Genomic DNA, 23,526 nt, shown 5'->3' with positions numbered 1-23,526 from the left:
TGCCAAAAGCTGGACATTTGAGTATCATATGATTAACATCAGCCTCCTCATATTCACAATAGGTGCATTTTTTACTGTTTAGTATTTTAATTTTATTCAGGTGTGTTGGCACCAGACAGTGACCAAATCTCAGTCTATTCATTAATGATGTAAATTTTCTAGATTCACACTTCGTTTTGAAATACCATGGTTGTATTGGTATTTCCTTTTGAATTTCCGCATACCATTTTCCTTTATTTTTATTAGTCACATCCCACACTTCCCTCCACAATTTCTTTTGTCTTATTTTAATTGTATTGCATAAATCCGTAAATGGCACTTTGATGCTACTTGAACAATCTTCATAAAAATTACTTCTTCTTGTAGCAGAATCAACCACTTCATTTCCTGTTATGCCTCTGTGGGAGGGTACCCAAAAAAATTCTATATTATTTCCCCTCTGTTTTAAATTAAGTGGTAGTACCTACATTTTTAATTTGGAAAATAATATAAACTAATTTATAATTACTAAAATTAAAATTATTTATAGCTAAAAGAACACTTTTCGAGTCTGTTATTAAAACATAGTTATTAATTTTAAACATTAATTCTTCTTTGATATATTCCAATGTCTTGAACAGGGCAACGCATTCAGCAGGTAAACACATTGCAGTCAGAGTTTAATTTATATGATCTACATTTTTTTAACTGTGAATCATAGAAAGCAGAACTTACAAAGTTCTCATTTTTAGAACCATCCGAATATATCCTATAATGATTTTTACAATTTTCTTCAATGAACAATAGGAATTCTAAATTGGATTTATTAACAGTGATATTATGTTGTTCCAAAAATGTTGTAACCAAGGGTTTCTTATTGTTAATACTTTGGATATTATGCTGCACAATAGTTAGGTGAGAATCCATTATATTTTACTTAAATGTTCTAAAAATGTTTCTTTGATTTGATTAGTAGTCTTAATATTATTAGAGTTCCCTATTGTAACCAAAGTGTTTACTATGGCTCCTAAAAGCTTAGAGTTATTTACAATATCATTGTGTGAAATTTCTGTCTTTGTCTGTGTAGTTTGCTTAGGCTGTGAGTATGTAGTTTGGTTTTTTTGATATGTCTGAGGGCTCTGAGGCTTTGGGAGTGGAGGGAAACTCGCACTACTTATTTGAACTACTTTTGAGTAGGTTTCTTTTTTGTTCCTCTCCATTCTCGCTGCCTTCACAGGACACGTTTTTGATATTGCAAGATGCGCACCCCCACAATTGCTGCACTTCAGTGTATCCGTCGTGCAGTCCTTGTAATGGTGCTCACCAGCGCACCCGTGAGCATATTTGCTGATTTTTACAAATTTTCCCATAATGTTTAAATTTCATACATTTAAAACATTGCATCAAAGGAGGAACATAAGTGAAAACTTTGTATCTCCATTTGTCCAAATAAATATACTGCGGTAGACTAGTACCGCTGAAAATTACACTGATAGTGGACAGAGGAATTAGCTCCTCTCCCACTTTTTTCAAAAATCTCTTTACACCTATTACTTCACTTTCCGAGGAGAGTTTATTGAATAGTTCCTGATTGCTAGATTCTTTTGGAATAAACCTAACCACCCCCACCCTTTCCACAGAGGACGCCGGGATGAACGCTCGAAGTTTATGAACTGAAAGGCACTCGTGCTTCAAAAAGTCATTAGCCGCTGTCGCTTGTTTGAAAACAAGCATAATTTTAGTAGCGTTTATGCGCCTACTTTCACTTACACCTTTTACTTGTTTAAAATATTTGGATACCACCAGGGGATTTTTGTTTCCTAGTTTGATATCTTCTGTGCTTTCTACGTATACAGGGAATTCTGAATTGGTACTAGTATCGCCGTACGCCCGACGATACCCTGGTTTTATAAATGGTTTGTATTTTGCACCATCACTTTCAGAGGGTTTCTCCTTTTGCATTTTCTTCCTCTTTTTGCCCGCTGCTGGCTCTAAATCACCGCCGTCACTATCTGACGGCATTGTACCACAGTTTAACGAAAACTATTTACAAAATGTACTATTTACACTCAAAAACTATATTTTTTAACAATTTTCAAATAAAAAGCGCACTTCGCGTTTCCCGCCAAAAACGCACCGTGCGAGAAATGAAATCTAACAGTACCAAAGAGTATGTCAAAGAGTATGTAATCACTACGTTACTAGTACAGTTATGACAAGGATCTTTTGGCACTTAAATGATACTGACAGGGGGGCGTAGTCGTTGTAGAACAAAAACTGCCAACAAATAAAATCTCCTCAATTTTAGAGATTATGTTGATAATGTCAATGAAGAAAACCGAGTAAGTCTTATCTAATTTTAATTAAATCAGAATCACGGCGAAAAAGAATAATAAAAACAATTGACACGCCTTGCATTTTTGCAACCTCTCATGTTTACCTGCTCAAATACTATATACGTAGGGCCAAATATAGTTGTAAGATGCAGATACATTTATGATATACCTAATAAACAGTATGTTGTGATGTAAATGTATATGGAATGGCTCTAATTTTTTTTAAAAAGCAGTGATTTTCAGATTTTTTACTTAGCAACACCACATTTCACAAGATGGCGGCGTTAGTTCCGATTTTGGTCACGCGCCAAAAGATCCTTGTGGCACTGTAGACTAGATTCATGGAACTAATAAGTACATACATACATAGACTGCTAAAATCATAAACCTTTCGGCTTTGCCGTAGTCGGGTAAAAATTCAAAATGTTTTTATTCAATTAAACTTTTACAAGTGCTTTTGAAGCGTCAAAAAATCTACCACTGGTTCGGAATGCCGTTCCTACCGAGAAGAACCAGCAAGAAACTCGGCAAAAGTCAAATCAAAGTCAAAATCATTTATTCAAAGTAGGTACAATTGTACAATTATTGTATTTTGAGGTACGGAACCCTAAAAACAATAGAAATTATATGTTTTTCAATACAATATAAGCAATTATTCTCTTCAATGTTATTTTGTAACCAGAAAAATTGTATAATAATAATTATTATAGTGTCCAGGTGATAATAAAGTTACCCATCCACAAAACCTATGTAAATGCATGTTACGTTTACGTCCACAATGACGTCGAATGTCGACCCAGTCCAGTGTATTACCTACTTTAAAAATAATAATTATAATCTTTGGTTGCTTTGTAATGTCTATGGTAATGTCGATGGTTCGTCGCGATGTCCGATTGAAACATTACTTACCTACCTACTTATTATTGGGAAACTGAAAATGTATCATTTTAATTTTGCTTTATTTTCGTTTGTAATTACTGCTGAAAGTTTTCAAATTTTGTTCTAAGAAAACGCAATTCTGGTTGGCGTTAAAAGAAAGGTGCGTGGTGTAGTGAAAATAGCTTCACGTCGTGATTTTACCTATTGGCGCGTTAGTAATTCAGATGTATTTGCGTTACCTGTAGATCAATGGAATGAGTTTTTTGTATGTGTAGAAGCGTGGTTATGCTCGAAGCATGCCGTCGACGTCGCGATCGCGGGGCTCCGGGCGCGGGCCGGACGGCGCGCCGAAGTCCCAAGTCATAGCGCCCATGTCGGAGCGGCAGCAGTTGGCTCTGGTGATGCAAATCTCATCCCAGGATGCCCCTCCAGGTGAAATATCTCGTTGTATTGCTAAATATCTATGAAACTTTAGATCAAGTATGACTTCCCGCCATTTTCGTATTCAGCCGCTCCGACCCCAGCAGAAGAACGAAAACGTACCAGACAGCAGCGAAATGAACGCGGGGAAACACCTCTACACGTTGCAGCAATCAGAGGTGATCATGAACAAGTCAAGAAATACCTCGACCAAGGGGAAGATCCAGATGTTCCAGACTTTGCTGGTATGCCTTTTATAAACATCCAATAATTATTATGGTAATTTACTTGGTCAAATAACACAAGTTTAAACTAAAAATTTATAACACCCCCAACAAGTGAAGGTTACAACAGTAACTAGAAAAGAGCTGATAACTTTCAAACGGCTGAACCGATTTTCTGGATTATAGCTAAGAACACTCTAGGTCAAGCCACCTTTCAAACAAAATAAAACTAAATTAAAATCGGTTCATTAGTTTAGGAGCTACAATGCCACAGACAGATACACAGATACACATCAAACTTATAACACCCCTCTTTTTGGGTTGGGGGTTATAATGGTGCAAAACATCTAAGTTTGTCATTCTGTAGTGCAGTCCCTAAAACGCAGTAAGAAAAAAATCAAGTGCAACTCACATTTTTTTAAGATTTCATACATAATTATTAGGAACATAATACTTTGGGAGTATGTAGTATATTTCTTTTCATGTAATAAACTGTGAAAGAAACATTGAAAAAGCGTTCGTTTACCCTTTGGGTACAGAACCATTTTTGGTAATGGCTTCTTTCTTATATTATAAACCATTGGATTATAATAAACCATTTTTAAATTTTTTGTATTTGTGGTTATTGAAGTTGGTTTTTATTTCTAAAACTAAGGTTTTCTGTGATATATTTATATGCCTTTTGTCATTGTTTTCAGTGTCTGTGTTAACATTTTCTGTAGTTTAAAGAAAAATTAATGGAATTGTTTTATACAGGTTGGACAGCTCTCCATGAAGCGTGTATTTATGGTTGGTTGCAAGTAGTTGCAGTCCTCGTTGCGGGTCATGCCAATGTTAATGCAAAAGGCTTAGATGACAACACACCACTACATGATGCAACAACTTCTGGCAACCTTAAACTGGTGAAATTTCTAATAGAACACGGTGGTGACCCGTTCGCTAAGAATAAAAATGGAAAGACACCTGCAGATTATGCTGTACCACACATTTTTGAATATCTGCAATCATTAAAAGGTAAGGTTTTAGACCATATAATTTATCGTTGAGTAGATGATGCCAGCGACTTCATCCGATTGGACTAAGGTTTCTCGAAATCCCATGAAAACTCTTTAAATTTTCTGGAACCAAAAGTAGTCTACTCTTCCCCAAAATGCAAGCTATCTTTGTACCAAAATTCGTCAAAATTGGTCAAACAGCTTGGCTGTGAAAAGCTTAGAGACAGACATGCTTTTGCATTTATAATAATAAAAGTATGGACTAGTTTGACGCCTGTTACTTTGTCTGTGTGTATGTAGGTTTTTAAAAACCCTGTAGGAATATTTGACTTTAGAGTATTCTAAGTATCCTCTAGAATGTGAAGTATTATTGTGCCAAAGGTGCCTTAGAGTAATACCTAAGCAGAATGTTTGCGGTGTGCAGTATTTAGAGTCTGGGCTTGATTGCATCCAATTCAAGTTGCAACATTGTTCTTCTCAGGTGCATAATCTGCATATGAACAAAAATATTTATGATGATGAAAGACATTTTTTGAGAATAGCAAATGTACTGGAGTATTTCAAGGACAGTAATATAGGCAGTTTGATCATTGAACTTTATTTTTAGGGTTCTGTACCTCAAAAGAAAAACGGAACCCTTATAGGATTGTTTGTTGTCTGTCTGCATGTCTTACCTGTCTGTCTGTCTGTCATACTAATTTGGTTTCTACACTGTATCATATTGGAATGCTAAATCAGTTGGCGGCACGACTTTGCTGGTAGGATGGTAACTAGCCACTCAAACTAAAACTGCATGTTCTTGTGGTACTTGCAGGGGTGATATCTCTTGTCTCCAGTAGTTTACAGCATTCTGCCCATTATAAAAATTGAAGCTTATCACACTTAATATTATAAAGGCGAAAAATTGATTGTATGTGTGTATGTTTGTTACTCTTTCATGTAAAAACTACTGGATGAATTTGTCTGAAATTTGGAGTGGAGATAGACTATACCATGGATACATAGGCTACTTTTTATCCCAGAAAATCAAAGAATTCCCACAGGATTTTAAAAAACCTATATTCACGCGAACGAAGTTGCAGGCATCAGCTAGTGGTATATATATAAGCTTTTATTTCATGGTCATGGTTTCTATTGGATATGCCGGTCAACTTGATCCCATCATTCTTTTGTCAAGATTATTTTGGCAGCTAACAGTGAAAAATTAATAGACTGGCAGCCAGACACTACTACTAATTCTTGACATAATAAAACTATGAATCCAAAATAAGTATTATTTTCCTAACGTGATACTTTATGTACTTACTCAGTAACTTCCTATCTATGAAGTGTTGAAGGTTAAATAAGTACTTAACTGATTTTGAGTGTAATAGTTGCATAAAATAGAAAATAAAGTTTGTTTTAAAGTAGAAGCATATTTTTAACCGACTTCAAAAAACAGAGGAGGTTCTCTATCGACTTTATCGGTTTTTTCGCGATTGGTGCAATAGCTTAGCAAACAGTAGGTTTTTAACCAGGTGTAGCATATTTTTAACAGACTTTCAAAAAGGAGGTGGTTCAGCCGGTTTTTTTATATGTATGTACACAGATTTTTCCAGGTTTCTGGACCAATTTGTATTTTTTTTTAATCAACAGCGGAAATTTCCATGTTGGTCCCATAAAAATTTCTGTATCCAACTCCTTAACCCTGATGCTGCAAGGTTACTCCCAGCCTAAGTCATCAAGATTTAAGAAGCGTTCATAGTAAATTAATATTGCCAGGTACCAAGCAACAACTTCATGCTTGGACTCCAAATCCCAACTCCTCAATCCTTATGATGCACGATATACCACTCCTAAGCTATAGTGATTCAAGAACTGTGGAAGGTGCAATATTATTTTAGGTACAAAGCATAGACTACATCACTGAACTTCGGTTCCCAAGTCTTCATTCCCGTCGCTGCAAGGTGTTGAACACCTAAGCCATGGAGATTCAGGAATTTCAGATTCTGATGGTGAATTGATATTTAAGGTATCAAGCAATGGCTTAATGGTAACGCTCCAAATCCGAATTCTCAAACCATGCAGATGATGATGTGATGCAGGGTACAGTATTCCTAAGCCATAGAAATTTAGGAACTGTTCCTGTTGAAGTGAAAAACGGAACCCTTATAGGATCACTTTGTTGTCTGTCTCTCTGTCAAGAAACCTATAGGTTACTTCCCGATGCCCTAGAATCGTGAAATTTGGCAGGTAGGTAGGTCTTATAGCCCAGATACAGGAATAAATCTGAAAACCGCGAATTTGTGGTTACATCATTTAAATAAAAATTAAAATGTGTTTCAATTTTCAAAGTAAGATCAATATACCAAGCGGGGTATTAAATGAAAGGGCTTTTTTACTTTCTAAAACAGATTTTTATTTAATTTTATGCATTGATTTTTCGTGCAAATTTTTTTTAGGTTTTTGATTTATCGTGGAAAATGTCGAAAAAAATACCTGAGAAATTCTCTCATTAACAGTGAACATTGTATCAAAATCCGCTGCTTAGTTTAGAAAACTAAACGAACAACAGAAAGACGCGGATAGCTCAGACTGTCTAATAATACATGCGAGATCGGAATGTCTCAGCAGTCTGACCGCGGCGTGAAACGGAACGCTTACATTGTATGCATGTAAAGGAACGTTCCGAGGCGAGCGTCAAATAGCTGGCGAGCGAGGGCGTGTTGCTAAATCTGTCGTTATGGCCGCTCCGTAATGTCAACGTCGTGATGTTGAATTTTCGGTCTAATTTTGTAGTTCAATGATATTTTAATTGTTTACTGGCACTGCTATATTAACAAAAGTGTCGGGTATCGTGAAATGCAAAGAAGAGCGCTCTCGCACAATAAAGGGGAGTTGTGTTTATTAGTATTTTTACGTATTTGCGTAAAATGTATATTGCACGCCGTACATAATATATCACGATTAGATGCTGTGACCCTTTTGTGAAACGCTATTCTAATGACCCAAGTGATGGGACAAAGTAAATGAGTTATGAGAAAATGTAGCAGTTTATGTATAAAGAACTCATATGTCGCGACATGTGTTAATAGTACCTACTTTTACTTGAAATGGAATCAAATAGTTATTACGTTCTGCGATTTAATTATGCATACTGTTCAACAATAATTATTGTAAGTAAAGTGTATTTCAACATAATATCGTAAAATGTACACTTTAATGAAATTTTATTTACTTATTGGTACATAATTAAAACAAGTTCATTATCTTTATTAAGTCAACTTAACCTTTCATGAAAATACACAGCTGTTTATTTGTAAGATAATTGCAATTAAAATAGTGCGATAATACTTTGTGGTTGTTTGGTTGGCAATACATTGCAGATGAATATATTTTTCTGAGGCTATGTAGTACCAATTCTCTTTAAATACAACACTAATAATTATGTATAATAAGTGTTCTATTCATTATAGTGTTGTAATGGTAATAAATTAATTTTGTCAGTGTAAGATTAATTCTTTCATATTAAGTAATCTGAGTCAGTTGTTATAAATATCATTTACATAACTTACTTTTAAACAGAAACAGGTTATTAAATTATTTATCAGTTAAATATATGACTTCTTATTTTCCTCCTGGAATAAGTAGATTATTTTTAAGTGAAAAATAAAATATTTAGTTGTGATGTGCTATTTTGCTTTCTACTGTAACAATTTCTGCACTTAGGAGTCTTATCTGTTCATTTGCAAGGGAAGCCTGTCTGATAGGTGGGTGATCGGCCATTATGATCTACATTGTGATCATTTCATCCAATTGTCCATGTTTGGACATAGCTTATTGGAGCCCTGGCAGCATATTTCCCTCAAATCTACCTATAGCTTTTGTAAACTATCCCATATAGAGAGGATTTTTAGGTCTTTTTCACTGATTCTATCCTTTCTTCGTAGTGCTCTATTATCTGTAGAGTGATTACCATATATTATTATGTCCATGTTATTACATAATATGGCGTCATACCTCAGGTTCTGTCCACAACTCTTTTGTGCTGTAGAAGAGCTATTATAGTCTTAGAGTATTCTTCTACTTCACCCTAGAATAATCCCTAGTTATTTAATTTCTTTATTCATTCCAAACACTTTTCCTAATCAATAATTGCAATCAGTGCTAGAAGTGTTGTTCCCTTCACTTGGTTTTTGACATTTAAATCCTTTATCTGAACATCATTTTATTGTAGTCTTCATATGAGTGTTCAAAATGGATCTGTTTCCAGGTCCTCACTTGTAACTAGGAACACTCAATCGGAGTCTGTAAATTTTCGTATCATTGATTTTTAACTACCAATGAGTAATAAGAAACACCATAACAGAGAACAAATCTTCCGTGAGGAAATCCTCTACTTTATAGTTCACTATCATTCCTCTCCACCTGGTTCAGCTGGTATTGACCGATTCTGATATGACAGTTCTAATATTGATATCAAAATTTTACAACAGATAACGCGAGAGCCCCCCACACTGGTCGCACAAGGGATGACAGTGCCAAGAAAGGTTGCAATGCAAATTCAAACAGTGACTTTAATAAACGAAGCAACATGGAGAGCCTAGCGCAGGGCGAGCATTTTGAGGGCAAGGAAGCCACCTCGCAAGAAAAAGGCAATGTTGAAAATAAAGATGGTAAAATAAATTTTTTAGACATTTGTACATTCAAAGTGAATGTAATAAAAACATGAAATCCATTTGCATATTTTGTATCCATTAGATATAGGTTTTGGTATCAGTGTTGCCAGTCTTAATCTCTATAATCACTCTCCTATTTTTAATCGTTCATCACTTTTGATGTAACTAATGCAAACTTATCATCTAATACATTTATAATGATTTATCATAAGTGATAATTTTCAGTTCCCTTAATAGTTTTTCGTAAATTTAGTCTTTTCAGTATTGTTTTATTTCTGCAATAAAGATTAATCTTTTAAAAATAATCTTGAGCGAACTTTAATTTTTTACCGACTTCAAAAAAAGGAGGAGGTTCTCAATTCCTCGGAATCTTTTTTTTTTTAATGTATGTTCTCCGATTACTCAAAGACCTCTGAACCGATTTGGAAATATTTTTTTTCGTTTGAAAGGGAATACTGTGCAGGTGGTCCCATATAAATTTGGTGAAGATCTGATGAATATCTTCGGAGATGGAGAAAAGAACTCCTCAATGGAAAAGAGCAAATTGCTCGCGATTAGTAAAATAACTTAGTAAACAGTAGGGTTTTAACTGGGCATAGCATATTATAGTACAGTGGGGCCACTAAAAATTGTTAAATAAAAAATTTTCAAAAGAAAAATAAAACCGACTTCAAAAACCACAAGCACTAAAAAGTATTAAATAATTTTTGTTTAGTTACACATGTAATGTACCTAGATATGAAGTCGGGCGAGCTTCACATTTAGATTTCTAATTTTGTTTTATTATGCTCGCTCGACTTCATTCTTAGGTACATTACACATGTAACTAAACAAAAATTATTTATTTTTACTTTTTAGTGCTTGTGGTTTTTGAAGCTGGTTTTATTTTTCTTTTGAAATTATTTTTAATGAATTTTAATCAATTCATTTATGCAAACTATGATCCATTGCTAGAAGTAGCAGAAAACCCAAGTTCTGATCGGAAGCTTCTGCTGTAGTTTGTTACCATCCTAGCGGCAGAGATGTGCCACCTAACTATTTAATAATTATTTTATTAACCCCCGACCCAAAAAAAGGGGTGTTATAAGTTTGACGTTTGTATCTGTCTGTGGCATCGTAGCTCCTAAACTAATGAACCGATTTTAATTTAGTTTTTTTTTTTGTTTGAAAGGGCTTGATCGAGAGTGCTCTTAGCTATAATTCAAGAAAATCGGTTCAGCCATTTGGAAGTTATCAGCTCTTTTCTAGTTGTTGGAGGTGTTATAAATTTTTAATTTACACTTGTCTATCTTATTTCAATGTTTACAGTTCTTACACATTTCAATTTATAGTTTCAAGTTATGAAATTAATATTTAAATTACTGTGTGTATAATTACATTTAAAGTATGTGCTAACTTTCAAGATTGAGTCTTCCATGTGTTGTGTCAAGAAATAAAATGATTGATTGCAGATGGAACACAGTTAAGTAGTGGGGTGGTATCATCAACTCAAGATGAGGTAGTTTCAAGTAGTAATAAACGGCCATATGTAGAAGATAGTCAAGAAGCTGAGCCGGCAGAGGATGAATTGACGAAACGGAAGAAAAGAAAAGACAATGAGGAAAGAGAACCGATGGCCAAGCCAGCACCTGTGGCCAGGGGTGGCACTGGACGGTAAATATCCAAAGCTTTAAACATTTTATTTGGCTTCACACAATGAATTGATTTATGTAGTCTATTACGTAATTATGTAGTATAATAAGTAGAAGTAGGGCATAAGGAGTATTTATGTAGCCTATAATATTACAAATTACATCGGCAATCATATCATACAGCTGCAGAGAGCACACCAGCAGTGCAGAAAAGCGGAACACTTAAACAATATTTTTTTTAAAAGGAGATTGAGAATGTAAGTAAGTACAGCATAACATGTAAGATGGTTTTGAAAATACTTGAACAGAATCCTAACTGGTAGCAAACCTCCGGGACCGGCGAGCAAAACGGGTGCTGCTCCTCTGAAAAGTGGGGTGAATCAAAGCGCTGGCAAGGTGTCTGGTGCTTCATCGTCGGGGAAGGGAGTACAGTCCCAGGGGAAAGGAGGCGGGGCTGGTGGAAAGGCTGCACAGAGTCATCAGGTAAGACTTATTTGGTTTTTTTTAAGGTTCCGTACCTCAAACAGAAAAACAGAACCCTTATAGGATCACTTTGTTGTCTGTCTGTCTGTCTGTCTGTCCGTCTGTCTGTCTGTCTGTCCGTCCGTCCGTCCGTCCGTCCGTGTGTAAATAATTGATTTCTAGTAAATTGAGTTTAAAGTTTGGCGAGTAATCAATATAATTATAAAATATGCACCTATTGCACACTATTATAATGGTAAATATACTGTACCTGAAAACTTTGGTACCACCTACTGTAAAACGTGTGTTTGAGTTTCGGACTAAAATGAAATAGAACTAAGTGTAACAGGATCTTTGGTAATTCCCCTCTCGGATTTCCAAAAATTCCACAAGAGCAAAGCTGCGGTGGCTCGACGATTCGACCAATCGTAATTGTATATTTATTGTTTTATTAAATGATTTAATTAAAGATGAATAAAAATAATAATTAAAGCTAAAGCATTTTAATGCCTTTTCTAATCTTTCGCACATTCGTACGTCTTGGCGCTGATCAATCCATCGATTGAACATGTGAATAGGTAACAGACAGACATTGTCACAGTTTTTTTCTCATCTGGCTTTACACAGATTAGCCAATGTCAAGTTTGTAGTTATTTACAAGTTAGGGAAACTATATACCTAAGTATGGACTGTCTGTGCCGGTGCTCGGCGATACGCGCGGCGCCCACTCAGAGCGCTTCACCAGTCAGTTCCACCACCAAAAAACACCAGTAAAATACAAAAACCGGCCACTTTTAACAAAAATTGGTTGTCTGTAAAGTCGCTTTACTGACGATAGTTGAACGTGAAAACAAAGGCCGATTGTGCTTCTTTGTCGCTCGTTCCGTGCTCTCGTTTGCACTTCAAGCCTTACATGGAACGCCTCAGAGCGAGGTAACGCCGCATGAGTCATGTTTTTTCGTGCGTGCAGCCGGCTCTATCGAATTATAAGACGTCACGTCAAAAAAAAAATACTCCAAAAAGGCACTGCATGCGCGCTAGCAAACGCCAACACAGATGAAGTCCATTGTCACAAATATGCGTTTGCGACAGGGTAAATCGGGCGCAGCGAAGGGTGCATCGAGCTCGCAAGCAAGTAAGCAAGATAGGAAGAGTCCTGTGGCGAGTCCGAAGCCGCATCAGGGGAAGGATAACAACGACGATGAAGAGCAGAAGGCCGAATCTACTGCGCCGAAAGTACCGCCGCTGAAAATTGTCATACCAGGTGGAGCTAGTGGCTCAGGCAGTAGGAATGAACAAGAGGGAGAAGGTAAAGAACTCTTTATCTATACATATATGTATGTAAGTGTGCTTATAGAAAAACAGCGCTTTGACAGTTGACACGGCAGTAGTTACCCCTGTCGTAAGGACAAAAGATAAACTGCTGATTGATTTTGACAGGTGATTATTACATTGTTATAAAATAAATTGTTGTGATTGGCTCAATATAATATAGTATTCTTGCTGCAACAATGCATTTTAACCGACTTCGAAAAAAAAGAGGAGGTTCTCAATTCGTTGGAATCTTTTTTTGGCTATCAAAGGTTTTATAACCAAAATGTTTCTAAGTAACACTTAATGTAAAAGTTTACAATAGCAATATCGCGATACTGTATTAGTACCATATAGTTTTACTATACATAGGTGCTAATTTCACTTCAAAATTGTATTTCTACTATAATATGAATTGTAAAATGGATTTGATAGTAATTTTCCTGCAAGACATGCAACATATCCTTTTTTACTTAATTGAAAAAGAAATCCTATCTATTACTTGTTTAGAAATCTTATTCATGTTAGATACAAATGATGCAGTATTTATTTTTATCTCATTTGTTTTCGTGCACACGCTACTTCGTCTACAAATAGGAAGACAAGGTATTACATTAAACTTTCGTATTGTCTTGCCATTGCTATAATTTCCTCAAATGTTTTTTTTTCAAGCAGGTGTATGTTTATGTAGCATTCCATCCAATGTACTGTTTGAAATTACGTCTGTCTTCTCTTCTCTACTTGTTCTTTATGTTTTCAGTTATACATAACTGAATGTGTCATGTAAAACACCTTCGACATTCAAGATTTTTATAAAAACAGACAAAATGCTAAATATTTTGAGCTTGTATATTGCTGCTTTTATTAGTTTACAAAGTTTTATGCTTGGGGCGCTGGTTGTAAGCGTATGGATAGCTGCAACCTTAGGGGTCTAAACTCAAAACCGTGATGCGTTTTTTCGCGCCGCAATCCGAATGAATATCTGGAACTCGGATCGCATCGCAGGTTTTTGCTAAGCGTTAAAGCGAGCTCGGTTTTAGATAATGTGACGCCTTATAGCGCTTATTATATATTATATGGTTATATTACTTTATATTTATGACTCACACAGGCGGAACGGGGCAAAGAGGAAGCGGCAAGGGTCGTGGCAGCGCGTCGACTTTACCCTATGTGATACCGTGCACCAGCACCGACACCGGCCAAACATCCGACAGCTCTGATGGCAATTGCGATGACAAGAGGACCGGCGAGAGTACTAAGGTGTGTAGCCTCTTATTTATCAGCTGAGAATTTCCTTCAATAAAAGGTGAATGAAAGTCAAACAAACAACTGCCTTAAATAGTGTTATCGCACTTGTGTTTGCCGCCTTTTTGAACGGAAGTCACGTAGCATCCGTCGGTAATGTTTTTAAGAACGCGAACGTAGCGCCACCTCGGAAAACTATCTTTCGGATGGCCTGCGAGAGTTCTGGACTTTTTGGGAAACGATCGAAGCGTGCGGAAGTGTGATATCATTTTGTTAGATTGCACTTACTTAGTCTTTGTTGGGTATCAAGCTTTAATCAAACAATAAGGGTTGTATTTGTTCGTTCTTATATTCCTTTTGAGTTTTCACTTATGTTATGCTAATAATAGTCATAATGCTTTTTTAAGTTGAAGTTTATTTCAATAAAAAAAGATTTCTATTCCAATATAAATTACCATATGTGTTTTCAATTGGTTCCTAGTTCAGAACTTAGTGTAAGACATCGTTAGTACGTTGTCAGTTAGAATAGATGTGCGTAAGCTTCATTCGTATAAGTCCAAAGATGGTTGTACAACTTTTAAGAAACACTTGAAAGTTTCCATTTCATTTGACAGTACTTTGTTTTCTTTTGCTCAGCTTTTGTTGAAATATATGAATAGTATAACATGTTTTGTATTTAGGATTAATAGGGTTTCAGCAGTGTAAATATTCAACATTTTGTATATCTTAGTGTTAGTTGTTTATATACGGGCGGTTTATTAGCCACGGTAATCTGCAGACATCACTTTATAATATGCTGCTATACTGCGGGATTTCTTGCTGCGTTGCGGTTTCATATAAAGTTGTGATTGCGACAGTTCTTACAACACAGAAAACCGCCCTTATCGGCATAACGATGGTAAGTTATTATGGAATTTAAAATAGGTGTAACAGTGTACCTATTGGTATAGGTATAACAGTTTTGAAATACCCACAACCCTAATCCATTTCTACTCAGGAACACTAAGTCGTTTGGCGGCTTGCTGTACCGGTATAAGGTAACGCAACTGAAACTCAATAAAATCAATTCAGAAAATGTAATTTTGAAGTAAAACTTATTTAGACGCAACTTTAGAGTTTTAACTGTCATCTACCCAAAAATGATTGACAAATAACAAAGCTGCTAAAAAGCTGGGCGACATATTACATACAGAAAGGATTGAAAGCTTCACTGCCTACCTTTCGGTTTTCAGACTTTGTGGTTTGCGGTATACCAAAACCGACCCCATCGAGTATCGAACATAAAATTTGCATTTAGTCGACGATAGATGCATTGCATTAAGCATCCATATGCCAGAGAAACCGGCCAATTTATCGATGTAGTTTTGTAGAGTGAAAAAATAATGTCCGTTCGCCTATTCTGCTAAACATAGGTTGGTACTCATTCATTATATCATGTAGTTAGCATTGTGGATATATCACTAATTATAGTGTAGTACTGTAGTGTAGGTACTTTGTCCACTGAAAATACAGAACGTATTGTCAGAACAAGGAATAAACCAATTGTTAAAAGTTACCCGCCATCTTGGAATCATCGCCTTAAACAAAATAAATTTATTCTGGCCTTTTGCGTATGAAAAGATTTCTACTGTACTCGAGCCTGTATCACCCTCATTTGGAGAAAGTCCTGCCCACGTCAATAGAAAGTTATTAGGTAGGTTGAGTTTTTTAGGGTTCCCTGCCTTATAATGGATAAACGGAATCTTTATGGAATCATTTTGTTTTCCGTCTGTGTGTCAATGCCATTTTCCTCGGAAGCGGTTAAAGATAAGGGTAAAATTAATAACTATTGCTAAGGTCTATAATCTGCTGTAAACAATTGAAATTTTTAACTTAAAGCTATTAAAAGATGTATGTGGCTTTTATAAGCGTATTTTTATACTCCTACTGACAGATCTTAACATTTATAGACTACTTCTGAGTGACTTGCTGACCTGTTGTATTGAAAGATACGAAGGCAGGTCTTTTGGCACAAGAGAAAAAATAAAGCCGGTTTATGATAATTTATGTTTGAAATTAATACAAAACAATTTTATATTTTAATTTCCGGTTTAATTTGTTGAACTACTAGCGAGCACTCTCAAAGTAAAAGTTTGTGGCATCCCTATCTCCTTTAAACATTGTAATGGTACGGAACCCTCTAAGGACGCAAATATTACACGTACTCAATCTCTTTAATTAGGTTGCGATAAAAATGACCTTTGGGACTCGAAACCGCTAAAGTTAACTGACGCAGAAGGCAAACTGCGAGCACTGCGTCATACGGTCGTTCGAAAGTACTATTGTCCAAAAGAAATATTAAATACTTGTCTTATAGGCAGGACAAAGAGTACTGCGCTCCCACAGAACGAATGACGGTGATAAAGATAAGGGGCGGACCTCTCCAACGGGGTCGGAGGCTCGCTCGGGCTCAGGATCGAATCAGGCTTTGAATTCCAACAAAAGTCCACCGCGCTCTGTAAGTACTATTGCCATACTCTCAGTAGAGACCTTAGGTGTTCATATTTGTCTCGGTGTCTTCCGCGTGCGTGGTGGACTAGTGCGTAACGGTGACCTTCTATTGCAGGGCCAAGACGGGGATCATGCGCCCTCCACGTCGTCCGGCTCGGGTGGAAGAAACGAAACAGGTAATTGTTTTACTATATTAAACTTTTATAAAATCCTTTTCGCCGGACATTGAGTATCGTAAAGACGAAAAGGAATATAATTTAACCCAAATAAAATGGAAAATTTACATATACATTTACATCTACTTGAATGTTATCGAAAATATTAAAAATGAAAAACTAAGTCTATCTCACTCACTTTCCTGTATTCAATGTCCAAATGCCATATCAAGCTGGATTACCAGTCTTTCTTATTAAAACAGAAAGGTTCTACGCGTTGACAAAATAATATGATGCTTTCATATTGCAGAATATGCACAACTGCAGTTCTTTCTTTACCTATAGTGAAACAATTAAGGAGAAAGATAGACAAATTGTTTTAATTCCAAAAGAACGCCAATCCTATCTGTTTTAAAGGGGAATTGTATTTATCAATTACAGGCGGTGACATGGAATTTCCTATTTTGTAGTTTTATTATAGTTCTTTTTTACAATACTTCTAAACCGATTATACTCTATTACATACATTTAATTTGTGATTAAATTTTCTCGCAATGGATGTAACCGCTTGATGTGTGTATACAATATTCACATATTCTCTTAACTACCTATTTTACTCAGTCCTAAAAACTAATAAGTCAATGAGTGATTAGTAAAAAGTTTATACCTTTTTTAAAATTCTTCCGCCCATTGAGGATATTTCATTTAAGGACTTTGTGGAATAGGTTTTAAATGTGTAGTCATCGTTGAGGATCGTGCTTGCAGTTTGTAGTTTGATGTTACCGCATGACTAGTAGTTGTTCCTGTATGTACTTAACATTATACCGTGTATATTTCCTTCGATAAATTAAAAAACGCCCGACAATTAATCATGTCGTACTTTAAAAAATATTTGATAAAATATTGAAATAACCGTTGCCTAACTCCAATCTGTTGCTACAAAAGAGTTATTGATTCTATTGTTTAGTATGTCCTGCTAATATTTTTCAGCAGTTCGACGCCAAGCCATCAACGATGACCGTTATGTACATGATTTCGATCATGCATGATTGAGGGTTGAAGTGGATATTGGAATCTGTGATGGTTATGCTTGTATACTATTTTAGTACAAATCAGTAGAAAGAATTGTGAATATCTCATTGACTGCTAATGATAATGGTTTGATAACCTATTTGATAATCGGTTATTTTAGAACTTAAAAATCGCCAACTCATCATATTTCATACTTTTGTTACGTTACACTTGAAGATTATCTTTAGAAGTAGGTAGTTGTAAGAGCGTTCGGGATCCTTTTACTTGTGACAAAGCAAAAGGTTTTTTTTTTTGTAAAATTACATACATACCTGTACATACATTTAGCGCACACATTTGGAATCTGGTGGCTCTTTTGCAACGATGTAAAGGTTACTTACGCTTACACAGGCAATTGAAATTCCACAATTCCAGGCAATTTAGCCAATTATGACGTCACGACCACATGAAGCAATTTACTGCGATATCCAGCAATACCTGAAAATTCCAGCAATGTCATGCGAAATAATCGTTCCAGAATGCTCCAATTATTGCTTCAGATCGATCCATACGTGTTGCCGAACAACAATTGCTTTAAAAATTGCCCATGTAAGCGCACCATAAGACATCATCTGCAGCATCTTAGCTCAGATCTTTGGCGCCTCTTTTTACAATTGTCTAATGCCAGAAGACCAAGCTTCGAGCCGCGCATTGTAACAATTCAAATTGTAATGATGTGAAACCCTATCTTATAATAAATGTATTAAAATTGGGCACCTATCTTTGATTACACCCCAAGGTATAAAATTAATTCGATACTAAATCGCAGGTCCATCTGTCGAATTGCACCCTCGGAAGCGTAAGATCAAAGCGTCGAAGGACAGCCATTCGCGCGAGCCGAAGGTCGAGGCACCGGACAGCACCACGGTGACGCACAACATCACGCATTCAAACCCCTACCAGATGTACATACACATCCGGAAACAGGTAGCTATTGCGATCTATCCCCACAGGATTGTATGATCTACGGCTTCGCACGGGTGCAATGCTGATACTAAGGAAACATACTACATGTTCAAATATTGGAGAGATCAATATGATTTTAATAAACATCGAATGTATCTACTCTATAATCTATACGTCAAATATGAATTTCCAAGTTACTTAGAGGTGATTTTCATTGAGTCGCAAAATATTCATGTTTGTTGTTTTTCAAAGCTTAAACTACTGAGCTGATCTTCACTAGATTACGGAAAAAAGCAATGATTCCCGCAGATTTTTTCAAAAACCCTAACCAATGCATGCAAGACTTTTTTATTTAAAACACATTTTTGTATCTATCAGATTGAGCGTCGTCAAAAAAGCTTGTTTCCTGTGAAACCGAAGCCGCCAAAGGACTTCAACAAATATCTAATGAACAGGTGCACCTACACCTTACAAAACAACGTGAATCCAGAGCCACAAGTTGACATACCACACAACATGCCGTCGCAAATGGTCAATGAGTTCATGACTCACGAAAAGGAGAGGTATTGTAACATAATCGAAAATATTCAAATAATATTATTATAATCACATTTTATAAATGTGAAGTTATGTGTCTGTTACCCATCCATTTAACCGCTTCTGACCTGGCCTGATATAGTTATATGCGATAGGCGACATATATGGCATCATTTTGTACTTCTTCTCTGTTAAATATAAATAAACATGTGAAGCCATTAATTGCAGTAGAGTAATGAAAGAAAAACGCAGGAGCAAACTGCCTAAATGTCTTCTCCTCTACGATAACGTATTGCCAGTGTTCCAAATTCCAAATGCATGGTGCATTTCGCGAGCGATCATCACTCGTATAGTCTGGACAGAGTCCTGTCGAATTATTCTTTCTCCTGAATTTGAAGCGGTGTTTATAGCTATCTGCGTGCCAAATGTCAGCCCAATTAGTCCAGTAGTTTTAGCTGTGCATTGATAGATAAGTCAGTCAGCTTTGCCTTTTACATAATATTTAGATTCTTGATGAGTTTTGTTTTAATTTGTATGACAGGATGAGATTGCGTATACAACACTTGGTTGAAAAAGAGAAGTTAGTGCTAGCCGTCGAACAAGAAATACTGAGAGTTCATGGGCGTGCCGAACGCGCTGTGGCTAATCAGGTACGTCAGTGATTTCTAAATTATTTTATTCACTATGCGTTTCAAATAAGAACATCGACAATATCACTCCAAATTACCGCAAGAAAACGGGCTTGCTCAATTTTTGATGATTTAAAAGATTATCAAAGAGACAGGGATTCAATGTGTGAAAATTATGAGCTTTAACTTGCTGCAGGGTTTGTAATTTGTTTGTTGTGTAAAGTATAAGTGTAAATTAAAAATTTATAACACCCCCAACAAGTGAAGGTTACAGTAACTAGAAAAGAGCTGATAACTTTCAAACGGCTGTACCGATTTTCTTGGATTATAGCTAAGAACACTCGATCAAGCCACCTTTCAAACAAAAAAAAACTAAATTAAAATCGGTTCATTAGTTTAGGAGCTACAATGCCACAGACAGATACACAGATACACACGTCAAACTTATAACACCCCTCTTTTTGGGTCGGGGGTTAAAAAGCAATAGAAATCAAGCTAAAATTATTACAGACATTCTCGAGGATACTAACGTATTAATATTTGGTCTCCAGTCTCTCCCATTTTCGGTGTGCACGATCCTGCGCGATAAAGAAGTATACAACGTGCAGGCGCCGGATCAAGAAGAGAAGCGCAACGCGCAGCGCTCTCGCTGCAACGGACGCCAGATCAACTCGTGGCTACAGGAAGTCGACGACAAGTGGGAAAAAATCAAGGTGACCACCTCTTAACTCTTACTCTCTTTCTCCTGCCTCCAACTTACTATTTCCTGCCTTCCTCACATTCTCTCCCTTCCGTCTCCCTCCTCTTTCTGTTTTCTCCTGTCTCTCTCTTTCTATGTGTCGTAACCCTCATTGCGGTTCGTGATTCTTTTATTGACATAATGGTTTATTTGGGAGTTCAACAAGACTCCCAAATCCTTCCAATCACTCTTATGCGTTTAATGTTTTCATGATGTGCTAGCCGAGCGACAAATGCCAGGATAACTAATCTGGCTCGTCCGCGAATAACAAGGGCGTCGTCTCACTGTGTGTCTGGTATTGCAGGAAGGTATGCTTCGACGTCAGCACACGGAGGCGGAAACGCTGCACGCGGTGCAGCTGATGGGCTGGGAGTGGAAACTCAAGGAGCTGGGTCTGTGCGACTACAAGACCTCGCCCAAGATCGATCCCACGCACGTACCGCAAATACACGTGTCGAATTTTGACTTGCCCGCTTGAATTTTAAGTTCATATTGCCTGTGTTAATGTAAGGCCGGCGCCCCTCGTGCCGGCGTTAGCTGATTCCACACTATACCACATGTCCCTTGCTACGCATTTTCATGACTGGCTTTTGTGCCAGTTTCCTTTTTATAATTTCCTGCCAGTTGCACTATGGTCATCATCCCATGCAAAACTTGAAATTTAACAGCGGAAATTGCCAGTTTGTCCTTTCGACTAGTCTGAATTTGTTTTGGCACCTAGCAAGTCGACTGCGATCTATAATCTCCATAAAAAGCCATGAACTACACAAGCGATGATTATATAATGACCGTTGGCAAATCACAAGTTTTACACGCAACTGAGGTGCAACTTGCATCAAAAATGATAGAATGAGGATGATGTCGACCTGTGGTATAATGTGCTATTAGCATTACCTTCTAAGTTTTGTCATTCTCGTGATCTCAAACACTTTTATAACATCGATTGGTAATACGACTCAAGCGGAGCTACGAAATTGGATTATAACCTTTCAGAATTTTTTGACTGTCGTCGATACTTTACTTTAATATATTAAGAAGATATGATAATTCTTGTCACTCCCTCGGGCTTTTTAGTTATAGTTTTAGTTATAGAATTAAGTTGTTAAGCTAGAAATAAGTACCTACTAACATAGTTTAAGTGATTTGTCACACTAACACAATTATGGGTCTAATGGCCTGAAATAAAAGTTAATTTATTTAATTTTATTTCATATCAAAAATCTCAGTGGGCGGGAACCATTTTGAGTGACCAACCAATTGCAAACAAAACTGTTTGCGAATTGAATTTCGAATGTTTTTGAAAACATCTTCGAATGAAACGAACGTTTTTGAAAACATGGCTGTGATTGGTTGGTGACTCAACATGGTTTACGCCCACTATCCATTTGTATGCGATTACGTGACACAAAGAGCACTATACTAACCTATTTCCATCAGTAGAATAGTAGGAGTTTGAGTAGTAGGTAGTAGTAGTTGCAGTTTGAGTAGTTTAATGCCAGATAGGTAACTCTATAATGTAAATTTTGAGAAAGGACTCGCTAATTTTGACATGATACATGGCGAGTTCTCTCTCAAAATGTATGTACTATACTAACTACTAAAAAATGTTGATTTACAATTGGCTGAAATAAAAATCTCAAAGTATTTACTGCATTATTATTTATAACTACATATTTCTTCCTTTGTTTCTAGTTAAAATAATTCTAAGGGTCGATTTACACTAATGGCGTCGATGCGAATTGAAAAACATTGCAAAACGACGAAAAGGACAAAGCGCGTCTTCTTTGTCGGAGTTCTTTACTACCTGGCTTTACGTGTGATAGGTCAGTATGCTATTTTAGATATTCGCTTCGACTCTGTGCCAGTGTGAATCTACCCTAACAATGAAATCTGTGGATAGAAAATCTTCATTATGGCCTGCGCAGACGAGGGATTACTGTCCCCTGACATGATGATGATCAACCCATTGCGGGCCAGCACCGAGTAAAAGTTTCCTTTTAAAATAAGAATGAAGGCGTAGGCCATATTTTGCCACGCCAGTGCGGATTGGCAGACTTTACACGTATGAATACACCATAGAGAACTGTCAGGCATGCAGGTTGTTTCGCGATATTTTCATCCGATCCGAAAATTTTGAGGTGCGTGCCTGGGAACCAACACCCTGGTGCATGCTGTTTGCCGACGACATTGTGCTTGTCGGAGAAGATGCGGCCGACGTCCAGAGCAGACTGCGTAGATGGCAAGAGAAATTGGAGAGTGTTGGCCTGAGGTTCAGCCGAACGAAGACAGAACATCTGTTCTGTGACTTCGGTGGCCCCTCCAGTTTCTCTGATATCTCTGGATGGCGTAACTCTACCTGTCTGCTCCAATTTCCGGTACCTCGGTTCGCTCTTCCAAAGTGACGGAAGTATTGATTGAGACGTGAACAATATAATGAATGCGGGATGGATGAAATGGCGAAAGGTCTCAGGTGTTATATGCGACCCGAAAATGCCCCTTAAACTTAAGGGGAAAATTTATAAAACTGTCGTTAGACCTGTCACATTGTATGGCTCAGAATGTTGGGCGGTAAAAGGGAAGGATGAAAGACGAGTAGGTACATGCGACCAAAATGCGAATGTTGAGATGGATGTGTGGGGTGACAAGAATGGATATGATAAGGAATGAATACATAAGGGGAAGTTTAAAAGTAGCACCAATGGTAGAAAAAATGAGAGTAATGGTATGGGCATGTAATGCGGAGGAAAGAGAGTCATATTACTAGAAGAATGTTAATAATATGCATGTGGATGGAGAAAAGAGAAGAGGACGACTAAAGAAAAGGTGCATGGTGGATTGCATGAAAGAGGATATGCGTAT

At 36.8% G+C, this 23,526-nt stretch overlaps 2 protein-coding genes across 8 annotated transcripts; one reads left to right on the top strand and one right to left on the bottom strand.

Annotated features, from left to right (window-relative positions):
- Positions 1-1,284: 1,284 nt before the first annotated feature.
- On the bottom strand, positions 1,285-2,109 carry LOC123880666. The gene has a single exon (XM_045928910.1). It carries the CDS (start codon positions 1,999-2,001, stop codon positions 1,300-1,302), a length of 702 nt encoding a protein of 233 aa, XP_045784866.1. The 5' UTR covers positions 2,002-2,109; the 3' UTR covers positions 1,285-1,299.
- Positions 2,110-3,189: 1,080 nt separating this feature from the next.
- Positions 3,190-21,849, top strand: LOC123880643 (ankyrin repeat domain-containing protein 12). Of its 7 annotated transcripts, none has more exons than XM_045928867.1 (17): positions 3,190-3,354; positions 3,470-3,626; positions 3,704-3,859; positions 4,595-4,852; positions 9,309-9,488; positions 10,943-11,144; positions 11,446-11,605; positions 12,677-12,893; positions 13,493-13,501; positions 14,007-14,155; positions 16,497-16,637; positions 16,746-16,806; positions 18,626-18,783; positions 19,141-19,325; positions 19,841-19,949; positions 20,480-20,641; positions 20,972-21,848. In XM_045928867.1, the coding sequence occupies exons 2-17, from the start codon at positions 3,491-3,493 to the stop codon at positions 21,143-21,145; spliced, it is 2,457 nt and encodes an 818-aa protein (XP_045784823.1). In that variant the 5' UTR covers positions 3,190-3,354; positions 3,470-3,490; the 3' UTR covers positions 21,146-21,848. The 7 variants fall into 7 exon arrangements, with proteins under 7 accessions (XP_045784823.1, XP_045784821.1, XP_045784827.1 ...); XM_045928865.1 differs by having other exon boundaries at positions 11,431-11,605; XM_045928871.1 differs by lacking the exon at positions 9,309-9,488 and having other exon boundaries at positions 11,431-11,605; positions 20,972-21,849.
- Positions 21,850-23,526: the final 1,677 nt, after the last annotated feature.

Source organism: Maniola jurtina, chromosome Z, assembly GCF_905333055.1.
Source record: "Maniola jurtina chromosome Z, ilManJurt1.1, whole genome shotgun sequence".
In the NCBI taxonomy this organism is placed as follows: Eukaryota; Metazoa; Arthropoda; class Insecta; order Lepidoptera; family Nymphalidae; genus Maniola; species Maniola jurtina.
This window is presented reverse-complemented; position numbering and strand designations above follow the sequence as displayed.

Coding starts and splice junctions, on each gene's coding strand:
- LOC123880666 (XM_045928910.1), bottom strand. CDS start 2,001: ATGCCGTCAGATAGTGACGGCGGTGATTTAGAGCCAGCAGCGGGCAAA.
- LOC123880643 (XM_045928865.1), top strand. CDS start 3,491: ATGCCGTCGACGTCGCGATCGCGGGGCTCCGGGCGCGGGCCGGACGGC. Junction 3,860..4,594: donor AGATGTTCCAGACTTTGCTG/GTATGCCTTTTA, acceptor TGTTTTATACAG/GTTGGACAGCTCTCCATGAA. Junction 19,326..19,840: donor ATGACTCACGAAAAGGAGAG/GTATTGTAACAT, acceptor TTTGTATGACAG/GATGAGATTGCGTATACAAC.